Below are 25,538 nucleotides of genomic sequence, written 5' to 3' on the forward strand. Positions count from 1 at the left end.
TCAAATCCCCTGTTGTAACCTACAACACCACTTCCATGCTTTACTGAAGCATTGGGGAACCCTCTTGTACAGTATGTGTGTGAGTGAGGGGGCTGACCCTGGGACTGCTGTAGGTAGGAACTATTGGAGAAAATTGTCACTAAACATTCTTCTCCAGCAAGAAGCTTTTCACTTCTGGCTAAACGTAAACATAGCTCTTACTTTTGGGTAAGGATAAATCAAGGCTGAATTCTCTATCTATACCTCCTCAATAGCAGGACATTTGCCTGAAGCTTGGAATTTCCTTTCAGGTTCTTGACTACTACTGTCCCTCAGAAGCCTATCTATAACGTGTAAGGGAGAAGTTACTTTCACACACACAAAAATGTTACAGCAATTTAGAGCTAGATCTAGATCTAGATACAGATACACAGACATACACACATACACAAACATACATTCACACATACAGGTAGTCCTCAGTTAACAACCATTCATTTAGCAACTGTTTGAAATTACAACAGCACTGAATGAGTATTGGTTATGACCGCTTCTTGAAGTTCCAGCTGTCCCAGCACCCCCATGGTCATGTGATCACAATCTGGGTGCTTGGTTGCTGTGTCCCGCATTCACATGATCATGATTTCTGACCTTCCCTGCTGGCTTCCCACAAGGAAAGTCAATGGGGAAGGTGGCAGGGAAGGTTGCAAGTTGCTCTGGTAAATCTCTTCCACCTGTGCACCCTCACCCAGCCCCTCTGCGCTTGCACCATGCCTCACCAGCTACCTGCACACCCTTGCACAACCTCTCTAAGCCTTGCTGTGCTTGCCCTGCACTTCCTTGGTCATTTTTGCACCTCCCCAGCCACTCGCACACCTTCACACACTCTCTCCAGCCACTTGTGCACCCTTACACACCACCTCCGTCATCCGCACACCCTTACCCTCCCTGAGCCTTGCACTTGTACCATGCCTACCTGGCCACTCGTCCACCCTCCCCAAGCCTTGCTGCACTCACTCTTTGCCTCCCTGGCCAGTTGTGCACCCTTACACACCCTCCCCAATCTGGCAGCATCCACCCCAAGGGCTGCTGTGCTCACACTGTGCCTCCCCCACCACCCATGCTCCCTCACACACTCTACTCATGTCACACCTCCCTGGCCACTCACGTACCGTCCCCAAGCCCCATTGCACTCGTGGTGCACTCCCCCTGCCACCCACACATCCTCCCCAAGCCTTGCTGTGCTTGTGCCAGGCCTCCCTGACCACTCACACACCCTTGTGCATTCTCCCCCACTTGGCAGTAGCCATCCCAAGCCACACCATGCTTGCACCATGCCTCCCTGGCCACCCATGTATCCCTTGCTCCCTCTCCTTCCTGGCAGCAGACACTTAGCTGCCTGCCAGCCTGCTTGCAAGCAGCCTGGGATTTGCAACTTCCTGCCGGCTTCCTCACTGACGTTGGTTGTTGGAAGCTGGCAAGAAGTTGCGAAGAGCTGCTTGCTTAATGACCCACAATCCTTGCTTAACGATCGCAACAGGGACTACAGGGATTGCTGTCACTAAGTAATGTGGTTATGTGACATTGTATTTTATGGCCACATCGCTTAGTGATGGAAATTCCGGTCCCAGTTGCAGTCATAACTTGAGAACTACCTGTATGTACACAAGAACAAGTCTGGTGTAATGGTTAAAAGCACCAAGCTACATACCAGGAAACTGAGAGTTCTAGTCCTACCTTAATCATGAAGACAGCTGGGTGAGTTGGGGCCAGTCACTCTCTCACAGACCTAGGAAGAAGGCTGTGGCAAAACACCTCCAAAAAACGTTGCCAAGGCTTGTCCAGGCAATTGCCAGTTCTTTTCTTATCTGGCATTTTCCTTTGAAGTAATCATAACAATTCTAACCCCCCCCCTTTTTTTTTTTGCTCCAAATAGTACTAATAATATTTAATGCCCCAATAGGAACCGGAACAGCCTAGCTTGATACAGCCATTCAAGAATGACCCTGTTCTGCCTCCAAGGTGAGTATCAGAATGAGGGAAGAGTCTGTGTTGTGCAGTGCATATTCTGCTACCAGTATGATGTTAATGTTAGTTGTATAGTTTTACATTGTTACATTACTAGTCATGGTTACCAATTAAGAAACCAGGGGTATATTTACATCTTGCTTTCATATTGTAGATTATTTCCACGTTACGTTCACTGTCAGAATGCTTACTATTATAAAGTTTACATTGCTTATGTCCTTTACTCACACAATACAGTAACAAAATATAAGATGTCCCACATTTCTTTAAAATATATATGGAGTATAGAGTATATTGATTGATCTCTTATTTCACCCCAGAAGACAGAAGTAATTACATTCACAGTATAACCTGTTCATAGTATCTTTTTCTTTAGCAGCTAGTATATAATTGTATATTAAGAAGTTACAGTGGAGTATCTAGTAGTAAATCAGTGTTTGTTGTCACTGTGACAGTAACCCAAAGTAACTGCCCAATTTTAATTTTAAAGAACTCTTTATGTGTATTTTAGTCTGGTTAACAGATTGCACAAGGCAAACGAATATGTTACTTATACATATAAAAAACAATATGCCAGCTGTTGAGCATGGGACGCTAACATGATGAAGTGGCTTCAAATGAGATTCTGATGGAAATTGCCGGCCTCTACGGAGAGCTGTTTCGCCCAGAGCTTTCCATGCAAGACAGTCTTCTCATTGAATTTTCAGATAGCTAATGGAATGTTACTAATATGTATAAATTTGGCATTTGAATTTTTTTTTTATTTTTTTTTTACAGAACAGAGACTGTTGAGCCAGATATTATGAGTAAGAATATGGTTTAATAAGAAGTCAGTCACTGGTCCTCTGACATAGCATTTCACTCAGCTTGGATGCAATACATTTAGTGCCCTTGGCAGATTCTTAAAAAACTCTTTAATGAGTATCAGTATTACTTATTACTTATCTAAAATAAAGATTGATCAGCAAGAATTGTAATTTCAGTTTACATAATGAGAAGGTTGGATTAATTATCCAAAGCTCCCTTCTCTATTATTTTTCTGGATTTTCTATGAGTTTTTAATTTTATATTTGCTATCCATATATACAATTAAAAACTCATAGAAAATCCATCATTATCATCAAACGGAAGGGAGCTTTTTCTTTTAATTGCTTTTATAGTTAGGAAGAGTATAGCAAGAACAGGACTTAGCTACAATGCAATCAATGGCTGCATAATATTGATTAGACTTCGTGGAGAACCCTTTAATATGGCATTCATTCAGGTTTGTGCTCCAACCACTGAGGAGAAGAAGAGGATGTTAATGACTTTTATGATCAAGTTCAATTTGAAATCAACAGAACATGCAAGCAAGATGTGCTGCTGTGATTGGAGACTGGAATACCAGAGTTGGAAACATGAAAATGTAGTTGGATTGTATGGAACAATACAATCTTTCAGTTAGGAAATTGAAATGAAGCAGGAGACTTACCAGTTTCTGCCACTCCAATGATTTCTTCATAGCTAACACTGTGTTCAAACAACCAAAACAGTGCCTCTATATATGGACATCACCAGATGGAGTATACAGACAGCAAATTGACTATATTATGGCTAAAAGGAGGTGGAGGAACTCAGTTATAACATCAAAGACATGAACTGCTCATGTGCAAGCTCCAAGTTAAACTGAAGAAGAAGAAAGCCTGTCATTTTCCACGATTATAATATTGAACATATACACACTATTTTTAAGGAGAACATCAGGAATCACTTTGAAGTCCTGAATTTCATTGATAGAGAACCAGAGGAATTATGGAATAAACTTAAAAGAAGTCGTTAAGGATGAATGTGAAAAGAGACTGCCAAACATGGAGAGAGAGAAGAAAGCAAACGATGTCAGAACAAACCATGGAAACTGCCAAGAAGAGAAGAGAAGTCAAAGCCAAGAAGGAGAAAAATCTCAGAAAGGAACTGAAGAGTTTCAGGGAGCTGTTAGAAGAGACAAGAAACAGTATTACAACAACATATGTTCCAACCTCAAATTGGTATGCTAAAGGAGGTCCCTGGACAGATAGTAACCGATTCAAAGGAAATCAAAGGAAGATGGAAGGAGTATAGTGAAACACTATACAGTAGAGATGTCAACATTAGAAGGTATTCCTTATTTACAAAAACCTCTAGTACTAGAAGATGAAGTTAGATCAGCACTCCAATCATTACCAAGTCATAAGACTGCAGGAACTGATGGAATACCCACTGAAATATGGCAAGCAACCGAAGAAGAATCAGTCAAGGTTCTAACCAAGCTAAGATAGTAAATCTGGACAACGACATAGTCAGCTGATTAGAAGACGTCAGTCTACATTTCAGTACCGAAAAAAGGAGACTTTAAATAGAGTGTGCAAACTACCAACAATATCCTTAATATCACATGCTAGCAAAATAATCCAACACAGATTAGAGCCCTGAATGGAAAAAGAGATGCCAGATGTTTAAGCTAGCTTTAGAAAAAGGCAAGGAACGTAAGTCATTATTGGTGATGCACATTAGATAATTGAGAAAGCCAAAGAATACCAAAAAGAAGTCAGTATGTGCTTCATTGCTTATGTAAAGGCATTTGATTGTGTCGATCACATCTAGCTGTAGAAAGAGCTCAGAAAAATGGGAATCCCAGAACATCTCATTGTCCCATGAGAAACTTATTTACAGGTCAGGAGACCACAGTATGGACAGATCATGATGAAACAGACTGGCTCCAGGTTGGCAAAGGAATGAAACAAGGCTGTATACTCTCCTCTTATTTATTCAACCTATATGCTGAATATATATTAAGGGAAGCTGGACTGGAAGAAAATGAGTGTGGTTTTAAATTTGGAGGAAGAAACAACAATAACCTGTGCTATGCTGATGACACTACCCTGATAGCTGAAAATGTAAAATATCTGCAAGTCTTAGTACTAAGTGCATGGTGAAAAAATTGGACTAAAATTAAATATAAAGAATACCAAAGTAATGACAACAGGTAGAACAACCAGGCTTAGAATTGACAATGAAGATGTTGAAGTGGTGGATAGCTTCTGCCTTTTAGGATCAACTATCAACAGTAAAGGGACAGTCAAGAAATACATTGCAGACTAGCACTCTGTAGAGCAGCCATGAAGGCCTTGGAAAAGATCATTCAGATCTTGTGATGCATCTATACCTACAAAGGTCAGAATCATGCAAGCCATGGTATTCCCTGTGACACTCTGTGGAAGCAAATGTTGGACTTTAAAGAAGCAGGATAGGAAGAGTATTGATGCCTTTTAAATATGGTATTGGAGAAGACACCTGAGAATACCGTGGATCAACCAACAAATCAACTCAGAGTTCTCACTCAAGGCACAAATGACCAGGCTCAGATTATCCTACTTAGGACATATTATGCAAAACCGAGCTCTCTGAAAAAGGCTCTAAGGCTGGGAAAGGTGGAAGGAAGAGAAGAGGACGACGACCAGCAGCAAGGTGGATGGGCTCAGTTACAGTGGTGATAGTACATTGTTGGAAGACCTGAAGGACCAGGTTAGAGACAGGTTGTCATGGAGAAAATCTGTCTATGTGGTTGCAAAGAGTCAACCCTGAATTGATGGCACATAATGAGTTTTTAATAATTCAGTGTACAGTTTTAATATAAATGAAATATACTGTGTTTTCTAATACTATGCTTTCTTCATAATTTCTAGACCCATTAAGGGGAAAATCATACCTGCTCAACCTTCTCCACTTAAAGGTGCCCCAGGAAGACCACCACCACCAAAATCTACTAAAATATCATCACATACTGATAGATTTCCACGCTCATCATCTGATGTGACACTCCATAAGAAACCTAGCATGCTTGGATTAGGAATCAAGAAAACGAAGAGTGACATTTTAAAAAATCATGGCTCAGCTTTACCCCCTCGACCCAAGCCAGGTCATCCTCTATACAATAAATACATGGTGAGAAGGTTAATGTATTTTGGTTTCACCAGAGAGAGATGTGACTTTGCACATTTCTTATTTAAAAGAACAGGTAGACTGATTTTAAACTGTATAAAAGTTCAGCAAATATGTCATGTTTCCAGACATCACTTCTGGTGGCTTTCTAGATTTTCCCACCATTTTTCTCCCTTTTGGGGTATAGAATTTAATGTCATTTTGGTGGAATAGCAGGTAGGTTCCTCCTGTCTACTAGTCTGCATAGACCTATAATAGGTACCTCCAGATATTTGGGTGCCTCTTCCCCCAACTTGGGGATATTTTGACACAGATACATCTGAAAGTTTTAGACAGGGAGGAACTGTTTTGGCAGGTAGTTTGGATGGGTTAATTGAAAAAATTGGTGCCTTAAGCCTTGCACAGGCCTAGGGCACTCTTTACATCATTTTTTTTAAAAATGAAACCTTCCCTAAGAAAACCAATCAGGTTGATTTGTCATGACATACTAACATGACCCTTGAACAACCCAGGAAGGGAACAAAACCCAAGTGTGGTCCCCACAGCAAACAGTTTGCCTTTTCCTGCTATAAAATGAATCAGTCTATATCTTTAGGAGTTGAGCAAAGTTTAATTTAAATCAGAACTAACAATGTAGCTGTTTGGGAAAATATCAATGCTTGAAACTTATCAAGTAACAAGGTAACTGAGTCAGTGTGGAGTGTTTGCTGTCAGCAATTATCCACAAACAACTGTTCACCTATGGAACTAAAAGGAATATGGCAACCTTGAAGTTTCAAACCAGGGATCTCTCATTTTATGACCAAAAAACTGGAATTAACTAGTTGTAGGATTAAATGGGCAACAGTGCCATAGTTCATTTGGATCCCCAAAATGAACGCAAGAAAAGAAAATGACATGTAATATTTGAATAAGTTTTCTTCATGATAAATAATAAAGCATGAAAATGTATATTAGATTGTCAGAAGTTATTTTTCACTAAAATACAAATAATTTGTTTTAAGCTTCCTATGCCTCATGGAATTGCTAAGGAAGAAATTTCTTCTCAAAATGCTGGACATCTCTCTTGCAAGGTAATCCTGATTCTTAAATCTATGGATATATATATATATATATATATATATGTACATGTAGTATGCTAACTTTTTGTAACTTTAAAGTGTGGAGATGTACTTGTTCTGATGGATCAGGTTGAGAATAGCTGCATAGAAATGCCAAAATGAAGAAGAAACTGGGAAAGTTCAGTTATCCCAAATGCAGATAATAACTCCACTGGGTGTGAAAAGCAAACAACAGGTATGAATTTCAATAATTAAACATTATTCTAGGCATACAGTACTGCCTGGAGTGCATTTGGTACATCCCAATCCCAAATATAATTTTCCCAGCATAGTAAGCAGCTGTTAAGTATTTTATCATGGTGGACTCCATCTAAGATTTAATAAGAGTCCCTAGGATGATTGAGGTGGCATATGAAATGAACAAACAAAACATCTTCCAAAAAGATGTTGTGTTTTGGAACAGTATCTACTATGAAAAGGATTCACTGTTAGTGTTATAAAATTAGCATCTCGAAGAATTAGAAAATATCCCAAACGAGAAGGAAGAAATCTTACTTGGAAATATTTAATTTAAAGTACACAAAGCAGATCATGCAAAGGTGATTTTCGTTTTGCTGATGCATGCACTATATTGACTTTAAGACTTCTAATTTTCAATGAGATAGGCTGTATTAAAATCCAGATTGACTCCCTGTAGCTTTAGGGGATGTTGCATTTTGCATTTGAAATCAGTGAAGAGAGTATTTTACTCGGCAGTGGATGTTCCAAATAACAGTTCAGTGACTCAAGAAATTATAGAATATCAGTTATAATAATTTCCAAATATATGTGTTTTTAAGGATTCAGCTAATCTGCGGAAGATTAGTGATTCAAGCGTTCCTCATGCGATAGTGCTGCATAATTTCATAGCAGGTAAGAAGTGACAACAGAGTAAATGGAAATACAGTTTTGGTTTTTGAACGATTCTTAATATACTTTGGCTTACTGTCTGAAGTATAGCTGATATGATAGAATTTGAATCTCTTGGTCATCCTGATCTTAAGGCTTATTAGTTGTTAATGTCTAAATTCAGAAGCCTTTCTTCAGGAGTGCTTCTGGGATATTCCTGGGTGGTGGGGCAGTGGGGAGAGAATGTTAGCAGATGCCTGAAGCCTCTGTATTCAATTATTTCAGTTCCATTTTTTCTTTGGTCTTTCTACTTAGGTTGCTTTCTTCTCCACAAAGAGTCTCATCTCTGTCTTTTTGTACTCCTTAGCAAAGCTTATTAGAGCAATGACCTTTTATGCTGTTAGCTGCCTGTTCCTCTGGCCTATATTTATGTAATGTAGCTCCCAGAAACTGAGCTCAGCTTGAGTGAGATTTTACTTTTTATTTGATAAATCAGCCATCAACAAAATCAGTTTTAATTTTTATTTCTCCATAGACCATACTGATGATTTGGACCTTAGTACTGGAGAGACTGTTTTTCTTCTGGAAAAAATAGATGATGAGTGGTACAGAGGAAAATGCAAGAATCGCACTGGGATTTTTCCTGCTAGCTTTGTCAAAGTTATTGTAAGTAGGCCACTTCAAGTGAAATACTGTGCATTCCATCTGGGTTCACATTTGAGTTCTAATTTAATTTTTCCCCTGAGCATTTTATTGAGCATATCATGTAGATAAATCTTGCTTGAGTGCACAAAGCAGATATCAACTTCTTTGTGAGATGCAGCAGATCTATTTAAACTTGCAGCTGACTTGCTCATTATGGTTTTCATTTTCATGATAATTTGAAATTAAGTGAGAACATATCCTTTACTTAATTCAAGTGTGCTCATAAATTAACCAGGCTATGTAATGCAGTATATCACCACAGCAGTTTTGCTTTTGGATTTCTTCTTGGTGTATCTGATATTATTTTCCATGGCTCAATTTCAATATTATAACCACATGTGAGTGACTCATCAATGGAATTTTGTAATGTTCAGAAAAGTCATGAAAAATTAAATGGCTTTTAAGGGATACTGTTTGATCTGTGATCATCCAGAGATTTAGAGTGCAGTGTCATCAGTATGCAGATGTTCCTCCCTTGGTAGTTGCCTGGAGCTAGAAATGGGCTTTATGACATATTGGTATACAGGTCCAGAACTGTCAAGATGGCTCTTCTGGATGGGAGTAGCATTTTTCCAAAGGAAGAGAGAGAGAGGAAAAAAGACAGAGTGAGTGAGTTTTGGGGGCTGTTCCTGACTGAAAGATTCACTAGAGGTACAGGTGAGAAGTACCTATGCTCAGTTTCAGTTGGTACCATTAACTCTGCTCCCACTGACATAGCACTAACAATCTTTCAACTAAATCATTGCTTCAAGTTCCATGTGATGCTATCCTTGATGATAGTGCAAAAATGTCAAACCCCACATAGCTGACATGATTACAGAAGCAAGAATAACATGGATTTCACTAAGGTATCTTCAGTGTTAGTCTGGTGTAAATAGAGAATTTTGGAAACTAATAGGAATTTTCAGCTTCCATTATAGTGAGTTAATTAAAGTGAAGTCTTTGAAATGCTTTTTCCTTGATATTGTCCCCCACACTCAGTTGTCATTTTAATTTTTCAGCTGACTTGGTCCAAGCTTTCCCAGAATTTCTCACAAAAAGCTGCAACATTTGTAGAACATTTTTTTCTTTTTCTTTTTCTTTTACCCTGGCCACAGTGTTTTCAAGACTGTAGTTATCTGGAGTTCCTGCTGTCAGGGACAGCAGTGGGGCTCTCCAGCAAGTACAAAACATTGAAAGTGTTGCACTAGAGACTCTGGGTAATGTATTATTACAATCAGATTCTTAAATTTCTTCTTTTGTATGAATAAAATGGTAGAATTTGAGACATATATTTTTCAGTGGTGAGATGTAAAAAATCAGAGTCCTGAAATGTACAATGTTTGAATAGCAATGCTAACCACTGTGATGTGAAAAAATACATAATAGATTGCAGTGTCAATTAGGAGCAGAAAGCAAAGGCAACAACATATAATTACAAATCGTCTTGATTTTAGTCATTATATGAGCAGTCAAGAGAGGATTGTTAGCATGAAATTTGCAGTTAGGGCCAAGAAATAAAAATAAGAAAGAAGTACGACTATGATGCATGTTCCAGTATACTGACTGAAGAATGACAACAAAGCAGACGTTTTACTGAATTATTGTAACTGTTCAGTGTTTCCACATGAAGAGATATAGTTAGAACTGCAGTTTGACCAAGCAAGTTTTATAAAAATTAGGTCTGCTGTTTGGATTCAAAGGCCAAAAGATGCTTTGAAGTGCACAGGGATGTTCTCACACCACTGTGCACTCTTTAAAGCAGCTGCTTCTTTACATTGGTTTGCACAGCTGCCTTCTGAAACTGCAGTGCAATCCAGGGTAAATATGTATTTGGTTTAAAGAGCTGCAGCTCCTTGCTACGTGAGAGCCACTTGAGTGCCTTCTTGCACTCCAAATCTTTTTTTCTTTTGGACTTTGAAGCAGGGATGTAGCCCTAATAATTTTTTAAAAAATAACTACTTGGAGTATGTAGATGAAATAGTTAAACATTTCTATTATCTCCTTCCTAGATTGATATTCCAGGAGAAAACAGCTGTAAAACAGAGCAGTTACCATCCAATATTGTGTAAGTTTTCATAAAAGTGTTGACTTTGCACGTGCAGAATTATTTTCCATTCATATAAGGATATTCTGACTACCACTCATAGCAAGCTTGAACCCTGACTCTTGAGACTTCAAACTCAGAATAATTCCTGAAAAGGGAATTACAAAATAGCATACCAATGCATAGTACATTACAAAACAATGTCACAGGATTGTTTAGTTTGAAGATTTCAAATGGGTGTTTAAATGTTTAGGACTTGGACGGCTTGCCCAGTTGGAAAAATGATTTATTGAAAGCTATTTGCTGTGTGTTTATACTGTTTGATTTCTGAAAACTATTTTTTAAAAATCAGTTATCTACTCATTCCTCAAAAGCAATGTTAACATAAGGTGAAGAAGAGTATCTTTTGTGTGTAGAAAGTAGAAAGTATGTCCCATTACTTTTGGTCCCTTAACAAGTGGGAGGCACATATGCAAACTGTTGTAATTCCTACACCGTTCACCTGAGTTGGATGTACATACCCTCAAATTAAAGCTGACAGTCTGCAGTTAAAGCACATTGTGTTTGTTTCATTCCAAAACCATCTTGATGGTGTATAGAGCCAAAGATGTTAGAATTGTGTCGATGTCCCAATATTTCTGGACCTGACTGTATATAATAGAAATATATCTGTTGTGGCAAAAAAATAGGAAGTAGTGCAGTGTATATCTCTTTGAATTCCTGGACAAAATATGTGATACAAATCTAACAAATAAATATAAAAATATGGGTCTAAATGATATGAGAAGATTTTACTTTTTTTTGTATCAATAGTGAATATATATTTAGTGCAGTGGGCTCAGAAGAATAAGTGAAGATAAAAGAATGAATGAATGATGTTTTTCTCTTTATTATTTTTTCTTTCTTTGCTGTTATTTTAGAGGCCCAAGATGTAGAGCTAGATTTGAATATATTGGAGACCAGAAAGATGAATTAAGTTTTTCAGAAGGTGAAATTATTATTTTGAATGGGTATGTCAATGAAGAATGGGCCAAAGGAGAGCTGAGAGGTACTTCTGGAATTTTTCCCTTAAACTTCGTGGAAGTTATTGAAGATCTATCCGAATCAGGTAAAAACAAACAACTAACCAACTGGTGAACAAAAACAGCATCTCACAGTAAATAACTAATGTGTCCAAAATGTGCTATTTAATAATGCACAGAGAGTGAGATGTTTGTTTGGGATATAGAAGAGCACATACCAAAACCATAGGGTTAGAAATTCTAGCCTTCTTCATTGATACTTGATATATTAAATAAATCAGTATTCTCTGCATTATTGGTCATGCTGTGCCTGTCTTAACATGAAAGCACAATATTAAACGTGTCTATGCTACAGCTACACACTGAAAGAATACAGTATAAGCTGGGTCATAGAACTTCTACAAAATTTTATATTGGCTATTGTACGCATGGGTGTGATCACCAGTGTTAGGTTGCATTAAGATTCAGTGCATTGTGTCTTATCATCCAATCCTAAGAGTGTATAGTCCCCAAAATACCTGGGCCAAAGAATGTCAGAAATCACATGCTTCATCTTATGTTAAGGCAATTTGAGAGGGAGAAACCATCCTAAAATGTATCAGTACTAACATACCTTTTACTGAAATGCACCTCTCAGGTCTACAGTCCATTTTCTATACCACTCAGGTTTTATCTTTTTCCCTTTTAAAAGCAATGACAGGGTGGGATAGAACAGAACTTTTATAGTGAATCAAATTATATGAAGAAACGATGTTCACTTTACATTATTTGTACCAATATAATTCAGACTTACTCAGAGAAACATCCTCTGCCATTTTTAAAGTAAATGTATGCATATATGTAGGTCTTTTAAGGACATGGAGTCTGTGATTGGGTTCACATATAACACTTAAACATGATGTAACCTTGCTTTGTTAAATAAACCTGACCTGGCTGGGTTCACTGAACACACTGATAAAGTGGACTGTATAATTTATAGATCAGTTAGTTACAGTTTATTAACCACAGTGACTAGGTTTGTCCAATATGCAAAATGTAAAACAACAAACGACGTTATTGGTTAGTGTGACAAGTGAATCCAGTCATTCTGTTTCAGATTTTCAACAATTGTTTCTTGGAATTGTTCTTTCTCTTTATGTATTATATTATGAGTATTACAGGCAGAGACTATTTAAACTCTGTACAGCATTTAAAAAATTACTCTTTGTATGATGTTTATTTGTTATTTTTTTATATAGGTGATGTTGGTTTCTCACTGAGGAATAAAAATTCAGGACCAATAACACAGGTAATGTATTTATCATTTTATAGCATGTAATTAACCTGGCACAATCTGTTATTCAAATGTACTTTATAAATGTACTAATATATATGTTAGAAGAAACCAAAAGATTCACTAACTTTCTTTGTGCATTGCAGGGCAAAGAGTTTTTCTTACAGTTTAAGTAATTAATCTGTTTTAATCAGGGTTGTTTTCTCAATAACACTAGAAAGTTTATATCTCACATATATATGTTTTCTTTGTTTTCACAGCTGGAAGAACAAGCTGGGCAGTGGTGTGATGCTCTTCATGATTTTACAGCAGAAACTCAGGAGGACTTACCATTTAAAAAAGGAGACCATATCTTGATATTAGAACACTTGGATTCAGAGTGGTATAGAGGGAGGTTAAATGGAAAGGAAGGCATTTTCCCAGCTGTGTTTGTTCATGTTTGTTCAGGTACAGTGCTGAAAGAAAAATGCATATGCTTTGATCCTGTTTTACCGGAGGTAAAATTAGTGCACAGGTCATATCACCATGTATCTTCCGTCAGTGCCCCAAGGTCAGATACAAAGAAGGAAGAATGTATGTAATACAACTAACTAACTTGCTTGGAGCACTGAAGAAAGATACCTGGTGATATGATCTGTGCGAATGAAATGTTTAAAACTTTCCTGTTTTATGTCTAAGCCTGTATTCCTGTGGTCATTTTGATGATGGGAACAAAAATAGGTCTTCCAATATTCTGTGGGATTAGTTAATGGTATACTACTGATTATAAATTGAATAGTATTAATATATATCACCTAAGAGTTTTGGCTGTACAGTGATTCATATGAATGAGTGAATGAACGAATGAGGAAATGAATTCCATAGAGTATAAAATGGCCACACAGTCTGTACAAACCATTGTGATACCTGTTAGTCATTTAAAATAAAGAGATGTTGCCTGTTAAATCTTAACATGTAGTGAATCTCTTCAGTTTCAGGGATTGGCCAGGCTGGAGATTCATGGATATGCTTTTTTGGGGGGGAGGGGGGTATATAATTTTTATTAAAGATTTTGATTACAATAGTAAAAACTAATACAAACTAAACTTAAAAGAGAGAAGATAAAGAAAGAATAAAAACACAAGAAAAAAGAAAAAGAGAAAAGAAAGAATATGATAAACTAGAAAGAAATATATAAAGAAGTGATTTCCAACCTTCATCACAAGAAGTATAGACAAATTTTATAATTCTTCACTCCCTATAAGGTTACAACAAATCTCTTCCCCATATCCCATCTCTTATCTGTAAGATAAAAATCAACTTTTCAATCCTGGTGTCAGCCAAAAGTCTGTAAATGGTTGCTAGAATTTTGCAAAAAAAGTTTTATTTTAACCTTGATCAAATAAAGCAAATTTATATCCCTTCCCTTTACTTCTAACAGTCTTAATCTTTAATTCAATCAATTATTGTCATAGGATTTGATATCTCTTCAGTTTTCTTTATCCCATCACAGAAATTTCTTCAAGGCTTTAACAAGCCTCTTTGGTAGATCCAATAAGAGAATATTTTCCAGCTCATTCTCTTGGTTTATAATTTGCATTTCCCTTTTAATTTTTAAAGCTTCAGCCATTTTCTTTTGTATATCCAGTAAAGTGTCCTTTTCCAATTCATCCTCTAAATTGACTGGTAGCATAACATATAGGACTTGACAAAAATCAATAATAAATGCTTTCTCTGTCATGTCATACAGAAAAGCATGATGATGATGATATACCCACAGTCTGCCATCATAAATTACATAGAATGTACTGTAATGGTTTAATAGCAAATTTACTGTCTTCTGTTGGCATGGCTAGTGTACGCTGTACCCTGATCATGAGCATACCCTGGTGGTGAAAGCTGGAATGGTTTAGATATCAATTAGAATTCCAACTGTAATTTGGTATTATTCCAAGGCAGTTTTCTTTGTTAATTATCCAGGTAAGAAATGAAGATTTATGACATGAAAAAGTAATTAGTGCTTGCTTTTGTCCAATATGAGAACATGGTTTTATTTTCCTTTGAAAAATGAACAGAAATTATATTTTTATTCATATTTGATAATTAGTAAAACACCATGTTTTATTATTTAAAAAATGGAGGTAGATTTTTTAAAGGAAAAAGGCGTAAGTTAAACTTGCAGTATCTTTATGTGTATGCGTGTATGTTTGTGTATCATGAATAAGATTTGTGCTCTTTATTCTCTTCACTCAGTTAATATCAAATCAGACAGATTAAGATGGATAGAATTTTTTTTTCCTTATGTTATCCCAAAGATAGCAATTTAATTGGATCGTCATCTTTTACAGGTGGAACACAGTCATCACAACCTCAGGGAGGGAAGAAACCAAAAGCTAAGGCCCTGTATGATTTTCATGCAGAGAACATAGATGAACTTTCTTTCAACGTAAGCATTATATAAACACATAATTCTGTTTATACTAAATTGCAGTGGCGCGATATGGTTCATGGGGTCACGAAGAGTCGGACACGACATAACAACTGAACAACAACAACAGAAGTCATATTGTATCATTGTGAAAATGCTGTCCTGCATTTCTTCTGCAACATAAAATTGAGGGAATTTGTTCAAAAACAGGGTTTATTTCAGGTTGATGGGAAGCTGCTTCTGAAGTATTATTCCTAGATAGTTAGTCTCATTGGATTCACAAATAATAAAGCGTTCACCCTAAAGTTTGTGTCTCAAAGATTCAGATTGATCTAAATTGATACTGGCAAGTGGAAAAGGGCCATCGTTTAGAGTGAATAGTTACATGTAAATTCCAGTCTTTAAATCTTAGAATCTCAAATTTCAGGATTTTTTTTTTTCCCTCAAAAATTCCTGTTTTAAAGTAGAAGAGTTAGAACAAGCAACCTACAAAGAAACCCACTGTTGGGCTTAATCTAAAATCTTGATTTAGTATGTGTGGACCAGCCAGAAAATAGCTTCCTCTGTTCCTGTAATGAACTGAATGCAATTGAAATCTGGACTGATGTTCTGCTATAACTGTCACCATAACCCATATAAAATACTTCAATGAAACTCAGCAAGTTGCTTTATTTTTTTTGCTAAGAGTCTATTCTAATTGTCTTTCTTATTAGATAGGAGTTCTGTAATTGCAATTGCAAATATTGTCCCAACTTGAAACACTTTTCCTAAAGAATTACATATGGGGCCTACTTTGAAATCTTTTCAGTGCCATATTAAGACATTTTGTTTACCTAGTATAAAAGTGTGTTTTCTTACCCATTATTTTGGTCTGATATAAAACTAATGAAAAAATTAGCAAAGTATCACCAGGGAGAAGAAAGAGTCTACAGTTTTTGAGAGTACAGAGTATGTGTGAAGGATATTATGAAAAACAAATAATATTGGTTTCAATTTCTGTTTCAACAGGTTGGTGACATCATAACAGAACTAGAATCTGTAGATGAAGAATGGATGAGTGGAGAATTACAAGGCAAATTTGGAATCTTTCCAAAGAATTTTGTCCAAATTCTACATCTCTCCTAAGGTGAAATCCAGTTCTGGAGCATTGTTTTTACAAGTGAATACTTTATTGGAAGAGAAGCATGTTATATTCTGGGTAGCAGAGAGAATTTGATCTAGACTATCAAATGCATTTTTGCACTATTTTTATAAAATATATACTAGACTGTACAATATTTTGTTTTTAGTTGATACTGAGCAGAACTACACATTTCTTAAAAACAAAAGGAATACAAAGCCTTATTATTTAAACTAGGTGCATTTTAATCATTTTATATTCTCTCTAAAGTCCAATGAATTCTTAAACACTGCTCAAGTAGCTTCTTATTTACAGTACACATCCCACACTATAGATAGTGAGTCAAGTTTTCAGAAACTGAAAGAGTTTTGCCATATGAAAGCAATAAATCCTGATATATAAATAAGATTAACATGGAAAAAAGTTTGGGCTTTTTTTCTTTACTTAAACCAAGTAAATTAAATTACTTATGAATGCATCACTTTTAGTCTGGATTGAAGTATCCTGAAATGACTGGATTCTGTGAATTAAAGTGCCTTACACTAGGACAGACCATTAGTCTTTTTAATCCAGTTTTCTATCCTAGCTGCTAATGGCTTTCCAGGAACTTTCAAACAGGGTTGATTCCCAGCACTTGCTCCCTGATCCTTTTTAATGGATATGTGCAAAATATGTACAGTAGGGCTGTGCAAAGCAATTGAATGAGGACCATTGCAATGTACAGCAGATACAAAATGCCTGCTTTGGTTAAAAGTATCTTTTTCAAGTCTCATACTGCTGCTTCAGAAGCTGTTCTGAACGATCTCCACTTGCACATCTATACTCTTTAATGCTTTGCCCAGTTCTAATGTATAACAATTGTATATTTTTTATGATAAGAAAGATTGGTAACTTTTCTTATTACTTTCAGCAAATAAACTTAAAACTACAGAGATTCCTTACTTTCTGCAGCCAGTGGGTTCTGCTCTGTCATAACCTTAATTTATATCTAGAGTGGTTCTTCAAGGATTCATCTTTCTTCTTGGATCCTTTATTCTCTGATACCATTTTGGATCTTTAAATTGTGTGATGCTACCCATTGCCTTATTCTTCTTGAATCTGTTTTCAGGAATTAAGTATGTTCAGAAAACTATCAGTGCTAAGTGATGGAAGAATATGTTTCACAGGCCTTGCTACCATGACTAACCTTACAAAAGTAGATATACTACAGCCTGTGTTGTCTCCTCAATCTCCAACTTTGTAAATGTAATTGAACATAAAAAAAAATGCAACTTAAAATTAAACTTCCAAGTCCCATTTTTGCCCCATAGTTACCCAAGATTGCATTCTTTAAAAAATGTGCTCTGATTTCCTGTCAGTTTTACCAGGAACTAATATTAAATGTTTTGTAAACTCTGAGGCTTAATGGATCTAAAACATAGTTCCTTCTATCTCTCAAAACCTAAATGAGTAAAATGGGTCCAAAATCCATTCTTTTCCTGCTCTAATACCAATATTACATTTCTCCTTTTTGCTGTGGCTTTTTTTTTGGGGGGGGGGAAACCCCTGTAGTTAATTACATAGTCACAGCCTTGCCTATAATTATTGGAAACATTACTTTTATGTGTAAGAAATGCACATTTACAGGCACAGCTAGCAAGAATAAATTTAACTAGATAAATAATGAAAATTCAGTAGCTACTCCATCATGTGAACAACCTGATCCCAAAGGATGAAGAAAGGAAAATTCTTTCACAGTGCCATTTTTCCTCCAAACAAAGCCCTTTTGATAGTAGGGAGGGGGAGAAAAAAACATGCAGGAACAGCTTCCCTTTGCAGAACTCCTACACCTTCATTTTCCAGAACTAATAGCTAGCTGCTAAGCCACAAAACACATGATTCAGAAGCCGGACCATCATTGTAATAAGCTAGCCTACTGCAGTTTTGTGATTTGCAAGGAGTGCTTTGAGTACAATTTCACCAATGCTTTTAATTAAGGCTATAGTTTAAACCAAATTACACTTTGGTTTGAGGTTTAGCATATTGTGTACCAAGTTATCTTTACGTTAGAGGACAAAGGCCATGAAAAATCTTAAGCCGCATTTTGCTTTTGATTCAATTAATGTGTTGCTTATTCATAAAATGGCAGTAGTTTCCTATTTTAATTTTTTGAAGCTTCCTTTATGCACGCTTCCTGTTCTCAGTGGCTTGTTTTGGTACTTACAAATGGGACTATTTAATGGACAAAGTTGCTAATATTAACCAAGATTTCTATTTAAAAACTGGATGAAAGAGGAAAATATACACCTGTTCAGGTAATTTTCTTCGAATGTTATCTTCTTCCCTAGGTTGTGGTCATTCTTTAAGAATAAAATAGCTACATGATAAAAAAATGGATACATAATCAAAATTTAGCTTTCCAGTAAGGAGATATAGAAGATAAATTACATGAACATAGTGTTATCATTAAGTAGTGTGAAGTTGGTTAGTGAAGCAGAACCCACCACTCACAACAGCAACCCTTGTTACTAACATGTTTTGCTATTTTTTTTTTTTTTAAGAATGACGGATCATATTTTCTATATATGTCAACTGGAGTATTTAGGCTTGTGAAAGTCACTGGAAGTATTGACTGAAAACCAGTATCTACCAAACTGAATGCAATGTTTGTTAAAAATGATGGCTTTTATAATTTTTATACTCATATTTTCAGATTTTGTATTTTCCCATATTCATTCTCAACATATAATTTAGAAGTGACTGAGAAATGGTGGTTGTTTGGTGTTACTAATGAAAATACACTAATTACTATTTCCTAAGTTAGCAGTAAATATGGCTACTTTTATATCTATCATTGTTTAAAACAAGCAAGCATCCAACAGAGCAAGCTTTGTTATCTTACCAATCTATGTATACAGATTGTCAAATACAACTACTTCACTTGAGGAGTGCCATCTAAAGGGCTTTTAATACAGTGTTAACAGTGTAAAGTTGAGAAGTACTAATGACATTCCCATTTAAGAAACTGGTATCAGTTTCTAGAATGAGGCCATAAAGTATTATAGATCACGTGCTATAAAACTTTGAAATAAATACAACAGAAGTACAGCAGTTAGCTGAAGATACAAATACATTAAGTATTTATAAATGTAAACCAGGTTATTATAGTAGCTATTTAACCTCCAGATCAGTTTAATACATTTCTTCAGATATTACAGATGTATATACAATAAATACTTCGCTTCAGGAAATTGGGTTTGTTGTTCCTCAACTTTATGGCACCATTGCATTTGTATATAACCAATAAATGTGTTTGTCCCAAACAACTGAACTGTGCAAAATGGAATGAAATTTATCATGAATGAATACAGTCTTAAACAACTACACAATTAACAGTTCTCTTTCATTTGATTTAGTGCACTAAAGCAGATTCTCTAAGGCTTCAAGCGATTGGGAATCAAGGCCCAGAATTCACAGAACAAGTAGCTGACAGATTAGTGGCACAGAATTAGCACAAAGTCCCAATTAAGCACAGTATTACAGTATAAACATGAACTGCAGAGTGCATGCCAGAGGCACCTGGAGGGTCCTTGAGTGAGTGGAGGAGGGTGTGGTGTGTGAGTCCGAGCGAAGGGGAAAGGCGGGTGATAGTGTGTGCAAGTAAGAAAAGGGGGAAGATGGGCACTGGTTTGTGCAAGCAAAGGAAGGAGGGAGCAGTGCATGTGAGTGAGCGAAGGGGGAAGGAGGGCAAAGAAGCCCAAGCCACAGCGTGGCAAGCAGCCCCTTACCTTACTGAGGCCCAAGGCTGGGAGGGACCAAGCCCAGAATTACTTGGGTAGGGATGGGTCCTCTGCTAACAACGGCAGTGGGTGCTGGGATTGCTGCTGTTAAGCAGTGCAGTCATATGTTTCACTTTACAACTGCATTGCTTAGTGACAGAAATTCCAGTCTCAATTGTGTCATAAGTCAAGGGTTACCTGTAAAATAAACCAGCTGAAATTGGTTTACGATTTCTAGTGTTTTTTTTTTTTAATAATCTGGCTTGAAAAGATGAATATTTTAAAATCTATTAATTACAAGGTAGATCCGCAACACATTACAATAATAATAAAAAATCTCATGTGCCCTTCCAGGATATTTTATCTCCTCCCCCCACATTATCAGCTTAGTACTTCTATATGAAGAGTGGACACTTCTCTAGCTCCCAATAGATGTTTTATACAAACTTATCTCTTGGCCTAGAATGCCCAAGATACTTACTGTAGCCTATTCTAGTCATGTTTTAGTTAAATACTTTTTATTCAATGAGATTTTCCATAGAAACATTACAGACTTAATCAGGCTAAGCTCAGACAATGAAGGAATTTAGCTGAAAATACTTACAGTATTGGAATGAAGTTTAAATGCTTCAGGCATTCTTCTAACATCTAAAACCATATACCATGCTACATGAAGGGCCATGAGCTTCTGCATTGGGGCAAGGAATGAGACAACTGCATGGAAGTGTCTTGACTGGAATCTGATCACAGAATGTACTTCCCATGGATTTTCAGGAATTCAGTCTTCCACCATCTTAGTCCACTACATTCAACAAGCATGCATGTCTTTACATTTTTTTTGGTGTGTTGAGTCAGTTTTAATTCCTAGCCACTGTCTGGACAAGTCCCTGCAGTTTTCTTGGCAAGATTTTCAGAAGTGGTTTGCCATTGTCTCTTTTCTGGGGCTGAGAGAGTGACTGGCCAAGACCACCCAGCTGGGTTTGTGCCTAAGGCAGGACTAGAACTCATAACCTCCCAGGTTCTGGTTTGATGCCTTTAATATTAGAATTTATTTAAACTGTCAATTAAGATGCAGGAGGAGGGGGTTTCCACTAAACTTTGCAAACTCTCAAAATGCGTGTATAATGTAGACATTAGTCTATTTTAGACTGCCCATAATCAGTTTTACAATTTAAGGAAACATTTTGTTCAGTACTGTTACAGCTGAATACATTAGCTACAACTTTTAAGAGACTAGAAGTAGCCTAACTATTACACATGCACTAGTAACCAAATTTCATAATAAATTATATGTGAATCACCTTTAAAAATACTGTAGCTTTGGTGCACTATTACCTGGATCTTTAAAAAAACAATGAAGCATGAAAAAAAATCAAATGTAGCTTGAATGTATCCTTTCTACAATGTTACTAACTTTATTGTTCAGATACCACCATTACCCAGATGCTTCCAGAAATTGCAACACTTCCATGAAATAAACTGAACATCTTCACCAATTCTGTTTCATCAGCAGATCAGTTGCAAGTCAAAGTATCTTAGCAAATTGCAGCATGAATATAAAATATGAGGAAATGTTTCATATAAAAGCACATTACCACACTGTCTATGTTAAGTTTTTTATTTTGTATCTGATTTATACAGATTCTTGCACAGGGGGCTCATATCCATCAGCTCGTTCTACTTTGGCACCAGTTTCATCGCCAGATGGCTTTCCAGCACCACCACCTTCACCATGCAGTTCCATCAATTTGCCCACTATAAATAATCAAGAATGTAAATTAATATATATAATTCTATACTAAGATTTTACACTTTTAAGGAATGATGCTGTATTTGCTATCAAAATATTGGCTATTCATTAGATATCTTACAAAAACCAGAAAATATTCTTTTTTTTTTTTAAGGGAATGTCAGCTTTGGGAAAAAGTAATCATTTCTTCATCTGGGACCGAAACAAAGTGTCATCATTCATTCCCACTTCAAGTAAATACAGTCAATGCTAACATACTATTTTCAATGACACATATGCTTACATTCAAACTTGGGCTTCTTGAGCATCTTGACTTTACGAACATAGACATCATGAAGGGGGTAGATTGACTGACATGCTTTTTCTATGTCTTTACCAATGCTGTCTGGAATCCTACAATTAAAAGAAATATTTTATTTTGAAATCTCCAAACTAGAAAGCTAGACAGAAACCAGCAGAATTACTAGTCACTAGGGCATGGATTAAAGCAAATATGTACTAACATTTTTTACTTCACACAGCTGTGGGGTAAAGAAAATAAAATAATCCTGTATCATAAACTGGAAACTGATCCTTTGCATTCACAAAGACACTTCAATTTATCATCTGAATTGTGACATTAAAGTGTCAATAACTGGATTTATACAACATGCTTAACCATGATTTGAATAAACACAGCTATATTCACACAACACACTAATATGAAGCAAAACAACCCATATTATGGATTAACCCTGCATGAAGCAAGTACAATGAGAACAGCATAATTCCAAGCTTGCCTGAATATAATACGACAGAAAGAATCTACCCATCATACTAAGCCATGAGGTACTTTATTTAATTTTAGCTTAGAATGTTATGAAATTGGAACCAGTCAATTCAGCTATTAAACCACTGCCTAAGTCCACTAAGTCCAACCAAATCTAATCCCATGAATAATCGTTACAAATATAAATTCTAACATGCAATTCTTTAAAAGAACACTAATTACTTAAGTTGTTATAGAACTTGAACTTGTTTTCATTAACATTTTTTTTTTTTAATCTGCGCTCAGTCGTTACCGACTCTGCAGTGACTGCTTGGACGAGTCCTTGCAGTTTTCAAGGCAATTGTTTCAGAAGTGGTTTGCCAGAGCCTCCTTCCTAGGGCAGAGCCCAGCTGGCGAGCGCAGGAGGCGGGGTCCAAAAATAGATTATAAATAAATTCTACTTAAATACAGCAAGCCATTGGAAACTCTTCCTAAACAAAGATACAAAATTCAACCTACAGTTTATTGACAACTTCTTTCAGGTCATTTGTTTGTACTTCGCGTGTCATGATTTCCACCATTTTCTTACGGATTTGGCGGACCTGCTGGTGCTGGGCATAGGAAGTCTTGCGAATCTGATTAGTTCGTTTCTTAGTGAAGCCAACACAGAAAAGGCGTAGAAGGTACCCATCTGTAGTTTTGACATCAACATGGGCTTCAATCATAGTCTGGAAAATTGTAACAGTTTTTTTAGTACATCAAATTACTATGTTAGGATGAGACTACCTACTATTAAAGCATTTATAGTAAGATAACCACGTTCAGAGAAATTCTTGCAAAGCAGGCTTAGGAAGCATTCATTTATACACCAGAATACAGACAAAAATGTATAATTAGCATAATTTCTTGGAACGTTTTAAAATTCTGGATCTGGTGCTATCATATGAAAATAGCTGATGAACAATCATTATCTGAAACCTATAGATTTTACTTGCCCTCCATCAACAAAGAAAATCCAATATTCATTATTCAGCTTAAGTACATACCAGCACTTAGCACTAACCTGCCATTTCTTAACCATTGAACACATTTTATCACGTGTGAGATCCATGCCATGAAAGTTTGTCAGGCAGTTTTTCCCCTGGACATCCTCTGTGATGAGCTTGAATTTACGGAAGGCAACTTCATCATTCTGTAGGTCAGCAAGGCTTACTTCAAATACACGGCCTTTCAGTCCATCAGAGGCAATTTCTATAAATATTAAACAGAATTAACTTTTTTCATAAAAACAATCTTACCCATTGAGCTAAACATCAGTTTCTAAGATGTATTTCAAAACTGTCCTCTGCATTCAAAATAATTAAACATATACAGATCTGCACAGTAAAATGTGTTAACAAAACATAACATTCAAAGCATTTATTTGCTTTTAAATTTCTCTTTTCCCACACTCACATGCTCCACATCAGATCTTCCCTCCACTTACTAAGTTACATTTAGCAAGAAAAACAGTGTTTAAGCTATTAAGCCTTCTAAAATATAGTGTAACTTAAAATCCAACATTTCTTATCATGGTAACTTACTTGTTCCCTGGGTCCTGGTAACTAATGTCTTTCCAATGTTTCGAATATTGAACATTGCTGGGGCCTTGACATCATACCAGTCCTTCTTTGAGAAGGGGTCAACCCTAATTTTCAAAATAAAGAGGAAAATTTTCAGAATGGTCTCTGTCATATTTAGACCTGCATTTTCTAGTTGAGCCAAGAACAGCTTGGAATATCACCTTCTTTCTGTTGATTTTTAGGAAGGTTTGGATCAAACATTAAGCCTTAGTATAACAAAAGCTGGTAATTTTACTAAAGTAGCATTTTACATACACAAACAACACAAATAGGGCGATACGCGGCTGAGGATGAGAAACTATTTCTCCAGATTACAAGCGGTGCACATAAACTATCACACCCAGCCCGAAACACATTAGGCCTGCACACCATTCTTGCTGCAACTCCTGAAGCATTTTTCTGTGCCTCAATCGCCTTTTCCCAAAAGGTCCACAAGGGAACCACCGAAGCTTTCGTCACAAATAGAAATGTGGAACCATCCAGATTCCAGGTTCCTTGGGTTTTGGTCTCGCTACCGGCAGGACAACGCATGAAAGACCTCAATTTTAGGTAACTGACAAGATAGAAGGAGGGCGCCGCAGATTTCCGCGGGTTTCTCTCGCGCCCATTCCTGACTCGCTAGTGCCCACGCGCTAGCTTTTGCTGGAAGCCGCCATGTCAGCACCTTTAGCCGCCCTCCCCTCCCCTCCCCTCCCCAATCCAATCCAGTCCACATCGTAGGCATCCGATAGGCCTGGGCTGCTGGTCCCACTCAGCTGCATTGCTCTCATCCCAGCGCTTCTCCCACGCCACACTTACACTTTCTTCTTAGCGCCTTTCTTGCCTCCTTTAGTGAGGCGTTTGTTCTTGCCTACCGCCATAGTATCGCAGCGGGAACCAAAGAGGCCGGAAACCGTAAACAACGCGAGATTACACGAGCCGGGTCACGTGAATGTGACTTCCGCGTCTTTCAGAAACTGCCTGACTTGTCCCAGTCGTGGCGCGAAATCACAGCGGCCTCTGGTGGAGATTATACGATGTTCTGGATGTAAACGGTCAGCGTTAAACCAATAGAGGTACTACTTAAGCGCACTGAATATATGAATGGCGCGTGGATGTGCGCGCTTCAGCATTTGTCTGCATGGTCTCACTCATGTTTTCCTTCAGTGGTTGGTATCTACTAAAGCATAATGACTTTATTTTGCTAAGTTTAGG

The 25,538-nt window shown here is 36.9% G+C and overlaps 2 protein-coding genes and 1 non-coding gene across 5 annotated transcripts in view; 1 reads left to right on the forward strand and 2 right to left on the reverse strand.

Annotated features, from left to right (window-relative positions):
- Positions 1-19,013, forward strand: part of SH3D19 (SH3 domain containing 19) — a 67,320-nt gene extending 48,307 nt beyond the window's left edge. For all 3 annotated transcript variants that reach the window (XM_007437153.4, XM_088132763.1, XM_007437156.4), the window contains 11 exons: positions 1,943-2,001; positions 5,709-5,967; positions 6,969-7,037; positions 7,865-7,937; positions 8,449-8,579; positions 10,610-10,665; positions 11,565-11,752; positions 12,905-12,954; positions 13,200-13,386; positions 15,267-15,364; positions 16,355-19,013. In XM_007437153.4, the coding sequence (XP_007437215.1) occupies positions 1,943-2,001; positions 5,709-5,967; positions 6,969-7,037; positions 7,865-7,937; positions 8,449-8,579; positions 10,610-10,665; positions 11,565-11,752; positions 12,905-12,954; positions 13,200-13,386; positions 15,267-15,364; positions 16,355-16,471 (1,287 nt within the window). In that variant the 3' untranslated portion in view covers positions 16,472-19,013. The remainder of the gene's footprint in view (positions 1-1,942; positions 2,002-5,708; positions 5,968-6,968; positions 7,038-7,864; positions 7,938-8,448; positions 8,580-10,609; positions 10,666-11,564; positions 11,753-12,904; positions 12,955-13,199; positions 13,387-15,266; positions 15,365-16,354) is intronic.
- Positions 19,014-21,826: 2,813 nt separating this feature from the next.
- Positions 21,827-25,287, reverse strand: RPS3A (ribosomal protein S3A). The gene is made up of 6 exons (XM_007437157.3): positions 25,143-25,287; positions 24,306-24,409; positions 23,786-23,973; positions 23,242-23,450; positions 22,258-22,367; positions 21,827-21,979 (listed from the first exon to the last, which is right to left on the reverse strand). Exons 1-6 carry the CDS (start codon positions 25,202-25,204, stop codon positions 21,858-21,860), a joined length of 795 nt encoding a protein of 264 aa, XP_007437219.1. The 5' UTR covers positions 25,205-25,287; the 3' UTR covers positions 21,827-21,857.
- On the reverse strand, positions 22,131-22,197 carry LOC112541740 (small nucleolar RNA SNORD73). Its single transcript, XR_003085704.1, has one exon. It is a non-coding gene; the product is annotated as a small nucleolar RNA SNORD73 (small nucleolar RNA).
- Positions 25,288-25,538: the final 251 nt, after the last annotated feature.

Source organism: Python bivittatus, unplaced genomic scaffold (assembly GCF_059951505.1).
Source record: "Python bivittatus isolate LINGU-HERP-01145 unplaced genomic scaffold, Pbiv_v1 ctg000070_np1212, whole genome shotgun sequence".
NCBI classification, from domain to species: Eukaryota; Metazoa; Chordata; class Lepidosauria; order Squamata; family Pythonidae; genus Python; species Python bivittatus.